The 18,311-nt window shown below is 33.5% G+C and overlaps 1 protein-coding gene across 1 annotated transcript; it reads right to left on the bottom strand.

Annotated features, from left to right (window-relative positions):
- Positions 1–3,417: 3,417 nt before the first annotated feature.
- Positions 3,418–3,944, bottom strand: LOC143560254 (uncharacterized). Its single transcript, XM_077048592.1, has one exon. It carries the CDS (start codon positions 3,755–3,757, stop codon positions 3,467–3,469), a length of 291 nt encoding a protein of 96 aa, XP_076904707.1. The 5' UTR covers positions 3,758–3,944; the 3' UTR covers positions 3,418–3,466.
- Between the last annotated feature and the right edge of the window lie 14,367 nt (positions 3,945–18,311).

Genomic DNA, 18,311 nt, shown 5'->3' on the forward strand with positions numbered 1-18,311 from the left:
TTGATTTCAATATTTAAAGTCAAACGAGATGTCACATGCCTTTTGGATCATTAGCATGCTCGAAATACTGAATATAATGTCACATTTCCACTTAACTCAACGCTATGAGTATTTCTTTTGTGTAAACTGGTATTGAGCATTTGTGGTGGACTGAATTACACATTTTGGTTAGTTTATCACTAATCATATATATCACATTCATTTTCATTCAAGGATTTATCAAAGCATTCCATAAATCTCCATTTATTCATGTATTTTTTCACTTGGGTACTATCATTTATTACAGTAATATATTTTATCATAAAATAGTGATTATATCGATACATAAGGCAAACATGTAACAATAAGTTGCGCCGCTAGTTTTTTTAAGCGAACCTAAGTCGTATAAACTTAACATTCATAGAACGTAGGGTTATAATATTACGATTTTTATGACTCGTTGGACACGACTAACTATAATTTGTATAACCAAGCTAATTACCTTTTTTCGTAAACTACTTAAATTCTTATATCGTATAAATAAATAAATATAAATAATGATGTTTGTATATTATGTAATTTTTTTTATGATAAAGCCAACCAAGTGACGATTTAGTGATACTTTTATATAAAACACAAACCGAGTTACATCTAGATCATGGGTAAGCGAGCAACAAGCTGCGCCGCTATCCCCTTTTGAATCGCAAAGCCTATTCTACTAAATATAAATCCTTGGTTCCTCGGGCTCTGCGAGTCACTGTAGATCACCTTCTGCACCCGCTCCAAAAAGCGAACCGCCTGGGGAGCTAGGGATCCAAAAGTGTCGAAGGCAAATGGAATGAACACGTGTTGATTCTCCAAACACGCTGTCTCATACTTAGCAATCTTCCTAGATTCCGCTCTCAAAACCGCATGTCCCAGTACGAAGCCACTTTCTCTCAGCCCCACCAACGGGGACACCCCAGTGAAGTCAACACACGCATGCTTACCCCTGCCCAACCAAACAGAAGAGGGAAATTTTAAAGTTACATAATTTAAATATTAAATTATGTAATTAAAAGTTAAAGTATTAAAGTATATTTCAGTATTATATATGGGAAATTTTAAAGTTACATAATTTAAATAGTTATAGACGTTAAGAAATTAAATATTAAATAACTAGCTAGAATTATATATTTGTGTCGTGGGGATGGGCATCTAACCTAACAAGTGGCTATATACTGAAGAAATGGTCATATTTGGTTTAATAGCAAGCTTTAAAAATTTTAAAACAATTAAACATAGCTTTTTATTTTATAAAAGTTTAATAAATTTATATATTTAGAAATACATACAAAGTTATTACTAACCATTTTTTTTAACAAAAATATAACACTGAAATGGCCTACTATGTCTATGAGCTCGCTCATCACCACCAACAAAGAAACCAACGACAGGCTATGAACGGACCTGGTAATGCCAATATGGTATTCGACTATTCGTAGCCCTTATTTTTGCTCTAGACCGTATAACTTCTAGGAGTTTCTCTATGCTAATATTGGACATCTTATAAACTTATTTTTTGTATATATAAAATATTCGAACACTATATAAAATAACATATAAACAAACGAATGTTTGATACTTTCATCGGATCCCACCATAGTGGTGGCGATGAGGTCTTGTAGCAACCCTTAGACCACAACTTAACAAGTACGTTTCATCTATACTTTTAATTACAGCCTCCATTCTTCTCTTAAGTGATCATTAATGGCAATTTTCAAAAACATATAAAAAATACTAAAATATGCACAACCGATGAGATTCTTTATCCAATAAGACCAAGAAGTGTTGGCCTAAATATGAAATTGTCTTTAATTATTATTAAAAACATTTAGTGCAAAGTTAACTTTTGTTCTATGTTCCCCTTTTACTCCACAACCCATATATTTGCCATTAAAGATGTGGAATCTTTTCACCTAGGCTTGTCACCAAAGATTCCTTTAAAGGTAAAAAGAGAAAGCTCATTTTGAAGCCTCACCTACAAGATATTGAATAAATGGTTCATTAATCTAACAATTTTAGGGTTAGGTTCATCATTCTTTGACCATCCCAACCTGCACTTGGATATTTGCCATACATTCATAGTTTCATACCCACCTTATTCCTATCATAAGATCTTGTGATTACACATGAAATTCTCTAACAAGGGACTGAAATATTTTTTTGTTAACTATCTATATATAACATATATAAACGAAAAAAAAAAAATCCTACGTGTCGCGATGTGGTCGCTCCCCTTTTTTGGAGTCACCAGATTTGCTTGATTTTTAAATGGAGGTTTCTCATGCATTTGACCTGAATTCACGAGTATGAGTCTTATCAAACCCAGATATTTCTTAAACGGGTTATAACATCTCATTAAATTAAAAACTAATCTCATCAAATATTTGATACAAAAATCCTATAAAGTAGGAATATACTAAAAATTAATATCTGATTTATTTAAAAAAAGATATATGTTATTTATAATTAAAAAACCAATTTTATAGTTAAAAGATAAACGGGTCTTGGGTCTCATCAAACTCATATAGCTTTTAAACTGGATTATAATATCTTATTTATTTATTTACGAAACAATTTAATATCAAACCATAAGTATATTATTAACTTTATACAATAAAAAAATAAAAATTCAAAAAATAGATAAATATTAAAAACAAATAATATAAAACGACCCCCGTAATACGGGGTAGTTGCTATATATATATATATATTTAGAGGGTCAGTCAGGATTTATACACTATACTAGTACTAAAAAATATTCTTCACGTACATGGAATGACCGATCTGTATACAAGAAGGGCCACTCCTGCTTGTGAAGAACCACTCAATAATTTGTCTAGTTAGACAATTATATCCTACTATTATCTAGTTATCTTTACAAGACGATATTTCTAATACGTACTAAACAGTTTGTCAAAAAGTTTGATCTAAACATCTAATTATAGGGGCATAACAATAAGTTTACCATATCTTTTAACATGCTAAAGTTTCTTCAACTCATGATCAATATGCATAATAAATAAAAAAGATTGATCACAACCAAGGGTATAGTTAACAATTGTGTAGGATACCAATTCCAGAAAGCCACCATGCAATTTGTTTTTTTTTATCATTTTGTGGAACTGTGACAAACTTTCTTCTACGCGGTGTGAATCTAGACTGACGAATGCTTGAATTGTCTAGTTCCATTAATTAAAACTAATCGATACCGCATTAAGGAAAGTTGCATATATGCAGTGTAGTAAAATGGAGGGTAAACCTGGAGAAACCCTAATCTGTTTTTGTATTGATATCCAAATTTCTATCTACTACAAAAGATAATGGATGTAGATACAACAAGACACAGCAACACGACAACGAAAAACTAATTTAACATCCAAATATCTCCCATAATGTTTTTAAGAAAAGCGATGATAGATTATTACTACTTACATCTCTTTAGTTACATCAAAATAACATAGCGCATACTGTCGTTAACCATAAGATGATTAACCTCAGACATCCGTGCAAGCTCTCCAGACACCCAAACTCCGTCGGTAGCACCACTTATACCAGTTTGAGATGATAAGCATGATAGAAGTGAGAGTGGAGCCCTTATGATGTTGTAAATAAGAGTAAGATGAGTCGAAAACCTTTGCCTTGTATGTTGAGCCATGTTTGGAAACTCTAGTCCATTTCCTTCTACAAACATGCTTTCATCGGCGACTTTAGGACTCTTCTTCATGTTCCTCATGTTTAACCAAAAATATTAGCTAAGTGGTTTTAGAGTTGTGTGGGAATGAAGTGAAGGAAAAAAAGGCATATAACGAAGGACTTTGTATATGGCCTAGCTATGATAGTGGCATGTCATGATGGACTTGTTAGTGCTAGTACTAGTCATAAAAATGTTTATGTGAGTGCCATTTAGAGGACTCTCACTTCAGTCTTTTTCTTCTTTATTTTATGTTGTGCATGTCAATTTGTTGAAAGCAAAACCTGTCGTCAAGTGTTCAAGAGGTGTAAACCAGCCAAACTGCTAGTAAGCTATTTGAGAACAGTTTGTTAACACTACAAATAAACTGAAGTATCACCGACAAAAATATTATGTTTGAAAAGGTCGTCGGGATATTCCCAATAGATACCGTTAAATTTATTTTAACCAAATTTTTTTTCTAAGGATCGAGCCATCGGTTATCCATCGTAACTGACGACACGAAAATCCATGAGTGATAATAATAGGCATACAATTGTCCTTATTAGCCGTTTCCAGGTTTTATTATCGATCTATTATTCAGCAATCGTTTCCAATTCACGACTTTTTTTGAAAACCAGACATTTTCAAGAAAACGAAAAACATATCATCCCCTATAAACAATTAGCTTTCCAACGATTTAAAATTCAAGAGCATTGTTGGTGAGTTAGTTGGAATCGGTGGTCTCAGAATATAAATACTTGGTCACGTGTGCCTAATAACACGATATGATGTCATATTGGACTGGAATTTAATGGCATGGAATGTGGATCCAGGCCTAATCTATACCTTCAAGCTCAAGTGATCAGAGTCGATGGGCACACGACATGGAGATAACGAAAAAGCATGGTACGATACTCCCGGCTAGCCATGTACATGGATGGGCACACATTTTGTGTTACACTTATTATCATTCTCGTCCTAACTTTTTGATATTTGGAAATGTAATATAACTTTTTTGTAACTAATCCTACTAGATTGTTGGTCTTACAATGAAATAGCCTTAATTATTGTTTCAAGTCTTACGCCTCCTTAACCAACTGAGCTACACAGCGGGGACATGAAATAGCCTTAATTAAGTGTTTGCCTAAGAGATTATCGAGCTCGAATAAGGTCATTAAGATGAAAGGACCGGCCTGCAAGTCGTATGTTAATATTATTTATTAGATTTAATGTGTATTTACATAGTTATTACTATAAACAAACTTTACAGAAATAACTAGTAATTTAAATTTTGGTATGTATAAAAAAAGTATAATCATATATATTTGTAAAAATAATTATAAATGTTTATGAACACACTTACATAGTAATTATTAAATAATAAACGAGTCAAGTTCGAGTTGAAAACTATTCACAAGCCTAGCTTGAGCTATAAATTAATAGATTTTGAAACGAGCCAAGCTCAAGTTCAAGCTCTTGTATATATGTTAAACAACCTGAGTCTAGTTCAAGCTTTTGAAAACTAAGAGACTCTCGTAAGCTAAATGAGCCAAGCAGCTCGACTCGACCTTTACATTCCTCTAATTCGCACATGATTTCATTTGCGTATTTACAAAAGCAACCATAAACTATAATATTTGCTTTAACAAAACATAAATACTATTAGTATTATGGTATTTGATTGTTGTTTTATAATTATAAATAGATTTTAATTTGGTGACGAATAATATATAATTACATTGGAGAATCAGTTCTTGCTATCTTAGTATCACATGAATGGCTGCACTTTCTCTGGCCTATCATTGATTCTTGTTTGCTGTAAAGCTTTGCATTTCATGAGGAATGGTAATATTCGCAACCTTTTTTCGATTTGTTTGAACATATATATCCCTTATTTTGCCATTGATATTATAATAACCCGAACTTTAGTATTATATAACAATAATAATAGTAATAAATAAATAAATAGAACCTGGAAGAGTTCAAAGTTCAAACTCAAGATTTAAGCACATGTGTATTATTCTAAATTCAATCATCATCTACTTACCTTCTTCAAATTCAAACTTGCGGATAGATCGAGATGATATGTTCGTTTCTTTATAAACATCTTCAAACTCTCTCAATCACATCTCATAAGACCTACTAGCTCCTATTCTCACACGACCTTTGTTCTTAGTTACCACCATCGCATCGCCCCGCCACTATTAAATAAGCCTCATCCTCCGCTGCCGCCGTAGACTGCCTCCGCCACTACAAATCGGACACTACCGGGCCGCTAACAACCAGACATCTATTTTGTTCTCAGGTCAGTTTGATTCATGACCAGCATTTAAGATTAGTTGCTTCTTTGATGTTCTAATTGATCAGAAACTTTGTTGGTTTGTTGGACCGATGCAGTCGTAAGCGTCTCCGGATTACCGTCTCTGACGCCCCGCTTCCTGATCATATCATCTCACAGTGCGGGTAATAATTCCAGACCTTCCTTTGTTTTATTCATCCCGATACTTTGCGGCTGTGACGATTGACGGTTCCTGCCATTTAAGGCTTTAAATCTCTATGTGTTAATAGATGCATGTTTGCGTTTAAAGATAAGAATCATTCATCAGAAATAAAGTAAATAAATAAAAAAAGAAAAGGAAGTTGACTAAAAAGAAAATTAATCTGACATTGTTGAATATGCACGTGAGTTTTGTAAAAACTTGTTTTGCACCATACAATTATATAAGAGCATTGGAAATTGTTTTATGAAACCATCATATAACTAAAAGGAATAAAGCAACAATTTTGCTCATACACTTATATCTATACACATATTCTAAGTAATATATAACTTGAACTCTACTGCGTAAATTAGTTTCATACGTTATTTTTGTTTAACTAATAGTATTATTCTATTAGTGTTAAATTCAAAACTCTTGCCATCCATTTAACGTTATATATTAATATTAGTAACAATTACATGACTTTTATGAAATCAAGTGTCGAATTATTATTATTATTTTTATTTATAAAAAGCCCTTGTCGCCGGAAGACCGATCGGTTAATCACGCAATATATTTTGAGTTCAATAAATCTTATGTGAACTATATTATAATGTAGATTCTCAATATAGTTGAAGACAACCTTATCTTTTCTTTTTGCTTTGTTTAAGGTACGGATTCTGTTTTTCTTCACTCATAGTATTGGTTCTAGTCCATTTTATATTCGATGTCCGTCACTTCGTAGTGCGGATTTTTGTTATCTAGTTCGGTTTATTCGTATGATATGGTTATATTAATTTTATAGCATGCAATAGGTTATATATATTTTGAATTCATTATTGCATGTTTCTGTTTAAATATCTTTTAGTTATACGACTTTAGTTCAGTACTCTGTTACCCGAGCATTTCTGACTTGTCGTTGGGGCGTCAACGACATGGCACTTATCGTGACAGTGCGTAATCAAAGTTCACGGCGTCTCTGAAAGTACTCATGTAGTACCTTGGCCACTTAGAGGCGTATAGATCGATCTTAGCTCCGACTCCTGACTCCTGACTCCTGACTTCTGTTTGAGATGGAACAATGTGTGCACGCCACCCACACCGTCTCCTTGGTGCATGGACTAGCTAGCTGTGTACCCCTCTGTTTAGGCTCTGGGTGCTTCCGTATTACACGACCTATTTATTTTAACATCATCGTCGTGTATTTTAGTAATTATATTTTGTTTCGCTATATTTCTGGTCCGTTTTGATATGTGTATATGCATTTGGTTAAATTTGAGTATATTCAGATTACGTCCCGATCGTGTATCGGATTATGTTTCGCATTTAATTATAGTTCGGTCTAAAACGTGGTTTTATATCCGCAATAGTTTCAGTTTTATTTCAGTATGTGTTTTGTCTTATGTATGCCTTTACCTGTACTATTGTTCTCTCCGTTACTGGGCAATTTTTGGCTCAGCCGTATTTTCTTGTTTATGTCTGTCTTATTTGCTAACAGGTAATTCGGGAAATCGGGGAGATCAGTGATGAGAGTAAAATGAAGCTCAAGAATAAGGACTTGATTTAATTTTCTTTTATTTAAGCATTTAATAAATTTGACTTAGAATTTCTTTCAGTGTTTTTAACTCTTTTGGTTGCCATGGGATTCTTTTCATTTCATTTAAATGGTTTTTGTTTGGTCTATGATATCTGTAATAGTGACACGTCAGCCTGCTCCGGGTTGGGGTGTTACAGATATGCTGTCTCATGAAAGTGAACCGGTGCATGTAAGAACACGAGATTACGTGATTCGATCAAGGCGAACTACGTCCACGAGCTGCAACGTAGAGTTTATTTACTAAGGTGTATATAGAGTTACAATTAGGTTTAGTAGCTTAGTGACTTGGAAAACTCGAAGCAGGTCTTCCTCCTTAATTAAACGGACCACCCCATTTGTCTTCTAAATGTCAACAAAAACCCGGCCCAAAGCCTTCACAAACCTAACATTAACAACTAATTAAACATCAAAAACACATTCTAAGCTAATGATGATAAGATAACAATAAACAAAAGAGAACAAACATATCTTTTCACTAGATGCTTCTAAATAGCATTCAAACAAACCAACCAACTCTAAACAAAAGTGGGAAAACAAGATAATTGATTGCATGATTACCTTATCTTTATATTAATCTTCATTGTGGAAAGAGTGTGGGACATTACTAGAAGGACAAGTCAACACCCACACAAATAAAAAGTCAAAGGGCAAGGCCATGATGTAAAAATGGGAACCATACAATATTACAAATAGCAACTGCTAGGATTACTATTCAAGATTGCGAACCATAAGTTTTATTTTGAGTACACAATTGGGTCCTCCACTAATTAATGTTTTCAGTAGCCCCCCAACTCCATACTGGATACCATTATCATGTCAACTTTTTTAAGAACCACCATGTGTTGGTTGCATATGTGAAAATATTATATAAGACAACTAGGTATATACATATTCAGATATATTAGGGAGATATGCGGATAACTCGGGTAATGAAGTTTTTTTTTAACTTATTTTTCCTTTTTATTATCTTGTCAATTTTTTTTTAAAATTAGAAAATATAATAAACCAAAAACACGAGAATTAAAGCGACTGATAACCAAGAGACCACTACCGCTAAGAAGTCCAAATTTTCTTGCTTTTAAGTGGAAACTATTTTTGAATAGACGATCATCGATAAGTTGTTGATGATATTGGCATGTAAGCTTGCATGATACTATGTCAGGAGTCTGTCTGTCTATGATAAACCCTGTTGGTGATCTTTGGATAACATTTTTCAGTAAAGTGTTTACGAAAGCCATTTTAGCTGAGTCTACCGGCCCTAGGGTGGGGTTGGGTGGTTGATCACTTGATTGTGGACTTGATCTAGTGGCAAATGGTATGACTCCCAACCGAAAGGTTATGATATCCAGTCTAATTTGAAACATGTTTAGGCATATTTTTATACAAAAGTTTTTTACATAACCCAAATTATAACCAAGGAAGTCAATTCAAAAACTAAATTATTTAAACCCAACAAAATACTTCTTTTACTTAAGGCTTAAAATATTTTTCGCTTTTGATCCAATACTTTTTTTCAATTCCGGAACCGTTCCGACCCTAAGCTGAGAGAGTATCACAATTGGCATGGGTAGAGCCGTAGAGGTAATTTGAAATTGTAGTTGGTGATTCTATAGGGCACGTATTAATATTACTATTTGGGAGGCCCCACACACAATGATCCTATATGTGGTAAGCCACACTAAGATATGTGGATCGTTGCGACATGTAGACTTATACATTTGGATTATTGCTTGGCAGGGTAATAATTAGGGATATTTTTACGTTCAATGTAAGTTCACAGTTTGCCATTAAAATTCAATACGTGGCTATCGATGCCGATGGTGTGCGCCACTCCCTTCATATTGGGGTGAGTGAGCGGCACAAATAATGTGGATAAATTGCCGCCCAACTCACCAATAATATTGTGGCTAAATATGTTTGATTTGATAATTTCAACAAACAAAAACTATATTTTATTTAATACAACCGTTTAGGTTTTACTGGTTACTTAATTTTTTTAAGTAAATAATTTATTAAACCAAATAAATAAACCACTTCTTTTTCATTTTTTCCAATTAAAATATTACAAATTTCTCTTAAATTAAACTTTTAATTCATTTTTGTTATGGATTTTTCATCTGATGACGAGTCGAGTTCGGTCATTCCGCTTTTTATTCACACGATCGTGTCTACTGTAGCCGCTATAGTATCCAAATAGGGCGAAAATTCGACACTGAAAACAAGAAGAGTTGCTTTGAACAGAGATCGTGAAGCGGCTCACGAGCGTCTAGTAGCTTATTACTTTGGCGACAATCCGGTATATGACGAAAAAATGTTTAGAGACTTTTTCGTTTGAGCTAAGAGTTATTCATAAAGATAGCTTAAGATATAGAAGCCTACTACCCATTTTTTAGACAATCAATGGATGCAAGAGGACGTAGAGGTTTTACAACTTACAAAAAATGCACTGCTACACTATGTCAAATGGGGCACGAGACGACATCTGACGCATGTGATGAGTATTTGAGAATGTCCGAGAGAACCGCACGAGAAAGTATGTTCAAATTTTGTATTTGTTTTCCTCGTTTTATGTTTTATATTAAGTAATTTGTATTTCTTGTTATTTTTCCAATGAATGCAACTTTATTTTTATTTAAATTTTAATTTTAGTTGTATTAAATTAATCTTAGTCATATTAAATTAAATTAGTTATATAAATATTATTATTTTATTTGAAAATGAAGGAGAAGTGGTGAATTGGTGACCATTTTCGATTGTGGAGTTGAGTGAGGTATGATGTGACGCTGACGTGACACTATAAAATGAGAAGTAAAAGACATCTACACCTTATGGTTTAAGGTCACTTTTTAGCACGTGTTCAACTACATAGCATTTGAGGTGGCATTTAGAAGAGTATACTTAATAATAGACCCGTGTGCCGGACCATAGACGTGAAGCTTATAAGTCAATAAGTTGAGTAGAATCAAACCCAAACTTGCAACAGTGTCAAAGGAAGAGGCTTATAGATTATGTCTAAATTTTGACGTAGCATAAGCCTTGTAGAAATTTTGCAACTTTTAACTTTCGTTGTTTTGTATTTGGTACCAATTAGTTACAAACGTCCAGGCCCCATATGGCTAGGCATGAGATAAAGATTCGTGAGAATTTGATTAATAACAAGATAACATTGTAATCGTTTTGAGTTTAATGAGATATGAAGTATCATTTTAACGGAAAAAAAATTCCAAATTGGTTAAACACTGGAAATTACCAAGGCTGATGAGGAACCACCATGTGTGTCGAATGGTATGGAGATAACTAATCTGGTCTCAATTGGTTAAACACTGGAAAAAAAATCCAAATTGGTTAATCTCAATAACTAATCTGGTCTCAATTCTTTTCATTTATTTTGTAGAACAGTGACAATTTCTTGAATTTAGGCTATCGCACTCACTAAATTTGGAGAGCCTCAATGCCCCACTCTGGCCACACTATTGTGTCTTAACCGGACCCACGTTAACTTCAAAGTTTGGCTTGGACGTTCTCCTAGAAAACCATACCACCGACAGTCACTTGACATTCGTTGTGCCACAACAAGAGCAGAATTTTCTAGCGTAACATACGATGAGACGAAAACAGGGGAGGGCTCAGGGTTCGAATTGACAACCTTTGCATAAGGCCTAGCTCAAATCATTCATTGTCAATATCCACCAAAAAGTGACACAAATAGTATTCGAACTTTAGTCTCCACTGGAGAATCCAAACCTCCTACTAGTAGGACACATTTGGGGAATAATTCTTTTGTTTATCTGATCTAGTATTAAAACATTTACATTGGGCTTTGTTGCTTGTTTTATAGCCTGTTTGGACCAAATGGATCAATCTATGGGATGCGATATACTAACACCCTCAATCGACACAACGGTTCGGTTAACATACACAAGAACCCTATTTTGCATTTCTCAATTCAAGTGTGTGCTTGATTATAGCTTGCTTACATTATATCATATTTAAGTGTTTGATCATGGTTACTCAAACATTACTCAAATCATCGAGTCAGAATCAAGAACGAGGGATCATCACTTGATATCAGAGCACATTCATTAATCGACACTACTAGAAAAAATGCTTTTAACGACACGCATTGCGTGTCATTAAATGGTACAGATGCCGCTTATCTCCAACTCGTAAACTTAGCCGATACAAGGCTATATGATAGCACCCAAATTTTTCGATTCGGCGGTTCAATCTATGATTTATCATTCATGGACATTGATAAGATCCATCCATTTAGCAGCACAATGCGTGTAGTTGATAGCCCCGTCATAAACTGTAAATGACACGCATCCGCGTGTCATGATTAATGACATGCATTAATGACACACATTTATGACACACATTTATGACACGTGTTTATGACACCAATATACGACACACCCTTTTGCGTGTCATCGTATATTTATTTTTCAAAAAATATATATTGCTACTTTTTTTCCATAACTAATAATTTTTATATTAATGACACAATTATAGAGTAAAAACTAGAAAAATTATTCATTTCATTTCTTTATTAAACATTCTACATCAAAATATTACAAATATCCCCAAGTTAACTAATATATTGATTAATAGTCAATACAATATATATCACTACCAGAAAATAAACTATGTCGTGTAACTCGACCAATCTTCTCGAACTTCATCAAAATCCGCCCCCGTGTATTCCTCTTTGCATCCCCAAACCTAAGAAGAAAAATTAAAAAAAAGTTACAAAATTTGATCATGTCAAAACATATTAGATTAAAATAAAGCAATATAAACATAAGCAAACATGCAAATTACCCTTACGTTTTCACTCATCTGGACCACTTCAAGCTCAGATGTTGCAAGTCATACCTACATTTCCATCATTAAAGTTACACTAAATGAGGACTTCGTGGATTTATAAAAATCATCAATAATACTAAAGTACATAATTAACCAGACAAGAGAAGAAAACAGATACTTATACCCTTATACCCATATGATTTACCAACATTCCAAAATAATTAATATGTGCTTGGCAATTGAGGGATATGAATATGGCGTGGTACTTGAATTAGCGCCGAAGCCATTGTGTTCTCATTCATGGATATGACTCCTACAAAGGCGCCACATACCTGCTAATGGTATTATTAACGAGACTTGTTTCGTTTTGTCCGCATAAACAAAACCAAATTCAAATGCAATTCAGAATAGGTGTTATATTAGGTGCTAAGAAAAAGATAAATATTAGTCATGGATTAATTTAAGCGTACGCATAAACAAAACCATGTTCAAATGCAATTTAGAAAAATGTGTTGTATTAGGTGACACGACACAGGCAATATATTAGTCACGGATTAATTTAAGCATAAAAGAACTTCATTTTGCACCAAATATTAAGACATTTAAGACAGTTGTTGCTGCATGTTGCAAAAAGGGTAAAACTAAAACTAAAACTAAAACTGCTTTAACATGTGGAAAGAGTAAAGAGCTAAGAGCTAGCAATGTGTTTAAGTAACATGACATAACATGATTTGGTTAATATGATTACATAACAGCTAAATATTATCTGTTGATTTAAGACCATGTTATATCCTATTTGTTGCATCAACATATCATATCATATCTAGTCAAAGATACTACACAAGCTTGGGCCGAGCTTAGGATCGTTTTAAGATTTTCCCCAAAACTACATAAAAATAATTAAAAACATCTATAAATTAAATAATAAATAATCTGTGAGCCGAGCTCGAGCTTGAAAAAACAACTAACGAGCCTAGCTGGAGCTTTAGAAAAAAAGTTCTTTAGCTTTCACAAGTCAAAACGAGCCTAGTCCATCAAAACGTTATAAAATGTAATATTAGAATACTTAACTTGTTATATTCAATAACAGTTCTCGAACTAATCCATCAGATTTGACTTTTTAGTTTCTAAGTATATCATTTATGATTTTCATTTGTTTTAATTAATTTTAACTTTTTTCAATATCAAATTTAAACCAATAATCCCTGTGTACAAACTACAAAGTATACAGACAACAAGTCCCTTTGCTGCAACTGCTCGCATTCTTCCAGTCCCTTTTCACAAAATTAATACTTTCACTTTTTCAGTTTCTAACTAATTCAAATGATTAATTGTTTGATTTGTTATATTATCTCAAACCCAATAGATACCCGGAACCCGTCGGTTTACCAGATACCCAACAGGTAATTACCCGAAAAATACCAAACAGGTTTGGGACGGGCTTTAACAATCGGGTATGGGTTTGGGAATACCTAAACCTGTCCCAAACCCGACCCATTGCCACCCCTAAAGCGAGCCGAGCGGCTCGGCTCGTTTACACCCCTTACTCTTACTCTTATACATGTTTCATACATTTTCCTCAAAACAGATTTCAATTTCCTCAAAACTAGGGCCTGTAACTGTATGTCTACACTACAATCACAAACTAATGCACAATCAATTGAAAATTTAACATAAACAAACTACATAACTGAACATAAAACCCTAAGTTACGCCTATTCCATTGATTCGCCAAAATTAGGGCTTGTAACACTAAGTTAACATAACAATCACAAACTAACACAAAATCAAAATAATAAGATAAATATTCATATGGTATAGAGAACGAAAGTTCACCTCGAGGTCAATATTGGAGCGAGAATAAAGGAGGTGGTTGAACTTGGGCGGTTCACCTCGAGATCAATACTGGAAACTAAAATGGCGACTGAACTTGGGCGGATTATGAAACCCTGGCTTCGAGAAGGTGGTACTCATGGAGAAGATGGCCTGATTTGGTGCTGAGAAACCCTAAGCTTCTTGTTTGTATACCTGGATAGTGGATATAACTTGGAAGTGATTTTGAGAGGTTTTAAGAAGTATTTTGGGCGGGTTTTCAATTTTTCATTTGGAATGCAAGACGACACGCATTTTCCTTTTTTTAAATCATGACACTTAATAAATGACACACAAAAATAAGTGTCATAAATCTTTTAAATTTTAAAGAATACGAAATTTTTTTAATGGCACACACATTTGCAAGTCATAAATCAACGCGTGTCATAGTGCGTGTGTCATTAAAGGCATTTTTTCTACTGGTGGGATGCTGGAGAATGTCACATGGATGCCCTTGGTAAAGATAATGCATTGCTCCAAGTGATATTTAATAAAGAACATGTCTACATTCGATGGAAGGATGTTGTGCTGATAAAAGTGGTGGGTCGCTTCTTCTTTGATTTAAAAGTCAATAAATTATTAAAAATGTTTCTACTAAATTCATTAGTAACTGCAAGGGCAAACTCTTAGAAGTGAATGTCGTATTAATATTTAAAATATGATATGTCAACTTGTGATCATTGTTTTTCAAATAACTAGTCATTGTTTAGTTCATCATTCTAGAACATAATCAAACCAAGTTATTAATCATTAAAGCATTTAGAATCCGATAAAAGTAAATTTACACAAAACCCTAGCCTAAGGTGTTCACAAAGGTTTAGCCTTGCCTCATGGGGATAACAGCTTCAAATCTTGATTCGGTCGAAGGAAACGTGATTAGAGAGGTGATTGGGATGAATGGAAAGGTCCAAAATCAGCCTTAGAATCCCCAAAAACGGCTGGAAAATGGTCTCCCCCAAAATCCTAAAACATATGGCTTTTATAGTGAAAATTTTGGATTTTTTCGCATTAGGCTGTCATTTGCCATATGGTAAGCCAAGTCTGCCGTACAGTACCTTAACTTTGACAAAGCCATACTCCAAATTTCCTGCCATACGCTGATTACTTTCTGCCATACGTTGATTTTGGCGTATGGTACGCCAACTCTGATGTGACCAAATTTCATCTTTTCCCTTGTATTGTGCTCCCGTTCCTTCGATTTGACCAAACTCAAATGGTTCTCAAATGAAGTCATTCTGTATTATTTATGTAGGCATTATTTTGTTTTACTGTCTTATAACATGCATTGTCGTATTTGACTATAATATTAACGACTAGGATAAGTTGATTATCAAGCCCGACCCAAAGGGGGGGGTGGGCTACGGCTCTGGCCCGGTATTCCGAAGGGCCAAATCGTCTCTTTTTATATATGTGTGTGTGTGTATGTGTCAAAAGTAATATATTTAAATTATACATCCACAGTTAGTGTACATTAAAGTTTCATTAGTTCAATTGGAAAAACCGTTATAAGGAAGTGCAAAGGTCACACGTTTAAGTATTGAAATCAAAACAACGTATTTTTATGTCTCTTACTCTTTTTTTCTCTCTTTAAAATATTTTCTACAAAAGTCAATAATTGTTTGAACTATTAAACCAAATTTATAAAAGACACAAAAATCTATATTACTTGTCCCGACCCAAAATGTTCCGAGGATTCTCGGAGCCGGGCATGTTGATTATGTTTTGGTGCTATGGTTTTGTATTAGTTATATATTGTTATAATGTGTTTAGTGTTATAAAGAGTCATAGTAGAGAGTCTTCATGGGTTGGGAGCCCACGCTTATGATGGGTGAATATTGCTTTTAAAAGATCATAATCGGTTGTATGTGATGGTAATGAATTATCATGGGTCATTACAAGTATAAGAAGATACTATTTGGGTTTGTTATGGTGATAACGGGTTGTAAGGGTGATATATATATGGGAGTTTATGCCTAGTATTTGGTGATTATTATTTGTAATGAGTCAGGATAGGTACACTAGCTTATGCCTAGTTATAATTTGATTTTATTATATTGTGTTAAATTGAATCAATACAATTTTGTTAATCTAAATAACTATTTGAAAATGGGTGATGGAATTTATAACTTTTTTCTAGTTCAACATGTTGAATTTGCAAGATGATAAAACTTGATCGAGTACACAACTCGTACGAACACAGGGGCTGAACAAACTTCTTGTTCGACACTTTTTTTTATCAGAATAAAGTAAGTTACAAACTAAATAAAATAACCAATTATTTAAAGACTTCTTCTAACTTGGCCTACAAGAAAAGAAAAACAATTTGAACCTAACTCAAACACTAATTTGAATATGACCATTATCTAATATCAATAAACTAAATGGCCCTTGAACTTTAGTGATCTCCTCCTTCCACCCCTCGAGATCGGACCGTACCTCCCTATTCAACATTGCTCGTTTTTAACACAACATAATTTCTTTAATTCAAAACGGTGGTTGCAAAGTTGATGGCAAGTTTGAAACGAAACTAATTAGTTGCTAAATTAATTTCAAAAAACAGACCCGTCTAATCGATATATTTGGTAGCAATTTATGTTATTAACAGTTCAGTCGAAAAAGGGTTTGCCACAAATAGTTTTGGTCATAATTACAGTGGCTGGCAGTTTGGTCACGAAAACAGATTAGTCGCAAATTCAATTGCTAAATTCGCAACAACAAAAAAATCAAGTCATAAATTTGGTGGCAAAATTTTTGTTGCAAAATGTAGTCGCAAAGCAAATACCTAGCAATGTTTAGCCAGTCGCATATGGTGTCTTTTGTAGGGGAAACATTATAGTATTGTAACAAAGTTTCAAGATTTTTTCAATTAAGACACTCATATTTTTTGTGTCTTATTTACATCACTCAACTTACACCTCGTGTTTTTAAACAAGGGGACTACTACTATCTTATTGTAAGTGATATATTTACTAACAAAAAAAATAAAAAGAATGCTGGTTTAATTGCCGTTTTAGTTATTTATGAAATATATGTGATGGTTAAAAAGATCGTATTAGAATACTATTGAATAACTTAATCAAAAAAAAATAGTATGAGTGACTTAATTGAAACAACCTTGAATCTTAGTTACTATTCTTCTGTCCATTTTTTTTTAATAGTGTTATGACTCAAGAAGAAATTGGTGTTTTTATATGAGTTGGCTGATCCTCGATGTTTTTTAATACCCCTGCACTACAAACAAGCTTCACTGCCACTTTAGTTGCAGATGTTCTCGTGATCCTCCTAAAGCTCACATTTGCTAACTTCACTTTTGATGGAGCATGTAATCATAATAATGAGAATCAACTCTAGCAATACTAATTTGAAGTTAGCTAAATACAAAACTATAGTTATGTAAGATTGATTTCTTTTGAAAACCACTTTGAGTTTTAAGAACTCGAAATAACTAAACCTAACAATTTTATTTTTATTGAATTTTTTTACACATATGTAATATGTAACTGTAAGTAACGTAAAAAAATTACGGTATTATTTTACACACCGAATCGAATTTTTACACATGTTTAACTAACATTTAAACTTGTGTAATTATTAAAAATCTTTATTCTCTCTTCTAAGTCACTTTTAATAAATTTAATCTCAACCACATATTTTATAACCATTTAATTTAATGTGTGGTTCATATTGAGTTATTAAAGTTTTTACAACTCATTAAGTTCTCAAAATATTTCTCCTCTATATATAGAGCAACCACGTGTGTGTGTGTATAGGGTAGAGATACTGTACGTTAATGCCTTAGCGTACGAGAGGTACGCGAGACGCTCAAAGGCAAAAAACAAAGGCATAAACCTAAAACGCT

The sequence above is a fragment of the Bidens hawaiensis genome, unplaced genomic scaffold (genome assembly GCF_021521415.1).
Source record: "Bidens hawaiensis isolate Kalapana, Puna unplaced genomic scaffold, B.hawaiensis_p1.1 tig00020321_1, whole genome shotgun sequence".
In the NCBI taxonomy this organism is placed as follows: domain Eukaryota; kingdom Viridiplantae; phylum Streptophyta; class Magnoliopsida; order Asterales; family Asteraceae; genus Bidens; species Bidens hawaiensis.